Here is a 1,096-nt window from a genome sequence, read left to right on the forward strand (position 1 = left end):
CAAATGCTTGTATTTGCCGTCATCATCATAATGATGATAATATATGATAACATACAATGTGAAGCACAAGATTATAATCTCATGAACATCATCTTTGAGACAGAAATTCCAATCATTGTAATACCTTCTACATATCATGTTCACTTTTATATGATCAAATAATAATATTTTTCTTTTCTCCTGAATACAAGTAGAATCTTAAACATAAAAATATTTCTAAGAAAACAAAACGACAAGAGAAAAATTATATACGAATTCATTAACTTGCTTGATAATTGAAATACATAAACACTCACACTTTAACAACAACATTAACGTAAAGAAAATAGAATGCAGCATGTAAATAATGTAACGTTAACGTGAATAATAATAATAAATTAATAATAATACCTTTGGAGGAGGAGAGAAGGCATCAATGTCGACCGAAACAGAATCGGTTGAAGCCGCCATTTCCCGCTCTCTCATCTTCATTTGCATTTGGAAATTGTTAATTGATTGAATAATTTCTTCGTGTTGTTCGTTTTTTATAGAGAGAGAAAGAGAAGAGTTATGTTATGAGGGAATATCAGAAATTCAGAAAATACGAAAAATATGTGTGTTCGTGAATGAAGGAAGGAAGGAAGGAAACAACTGAGTTCGAGCGAGTCCAAAACGAGTCACCGACGCTAATTAGTGTGCGTATATATATATATATAAGTATCGGGAATTGGGAAGGGAGGAAATTATAAATTTATAAGTAATGAGGGGCTGCTTTTCAATTTTCAATTTTCAATGAAACCTGACAATTTTGTTGAATTATGAATTAGCCGCACTTCTCCTACGCCGACACTTCCTCCGTCCCTTTTNATCATACGTGAATACTCTATCTTTGTTGTTCTTGAATATTAGCAAAATTTGTACAGCTTTTTCAAATAATTAAATAAATAAATGACGATATGCAATCGTAATTATGTTGTGACAAATTTAGTGTGCCTTTTCTTTGTACTTTGAAGTGAAAATTTTATAATAAGCATTTCATTGCTTTTCTTTTTCTTTTGTTTTCTTCGGGTGTAATTTTTTAAGACACGTCTAATTATTTATATGATATAATATATGA

At 30.2% G+C, this 1,096-nt stretch overlaps 1 protein-coding gene across 1 annotated transcript in view; it reads right to left on the minus strand.

Annotated features, from left to right (window-relative positions):
* LOC107605515 (pollen-specific protein SF21) overlaps positions 1-664 on the minus strand; it is a 5,171-nt gene extending 4,507 nt beyond the window's left edge. Inside the window, exon 1 of the mRNA XM_016307414.2 lies at positions 391-664. Within this exon, the coding sequence (XP_016162900.1) occupies positions 391-477 (87 nt within the window). The 5' untranslated portion in view covers positions 478-664. The remainder of the gene's footprint in view (positions 1-390) is intronic.

Source organism: Arachis ipaensis, chromosome B06 (genome assembly GCF_000816755.2).
Source record: "Arachis ipaensis cultivar K30076 chromosome B06, Araip1.1, whole genome shotgun sequence".
Classification (NCBI taxonomy): domain Eukaryota; kingdom Viridiplantae; phylum Streptophyta; class Magnoliopsida; order Fabales; family Fabaceae; genus Arachis; species Arachis ipaensis.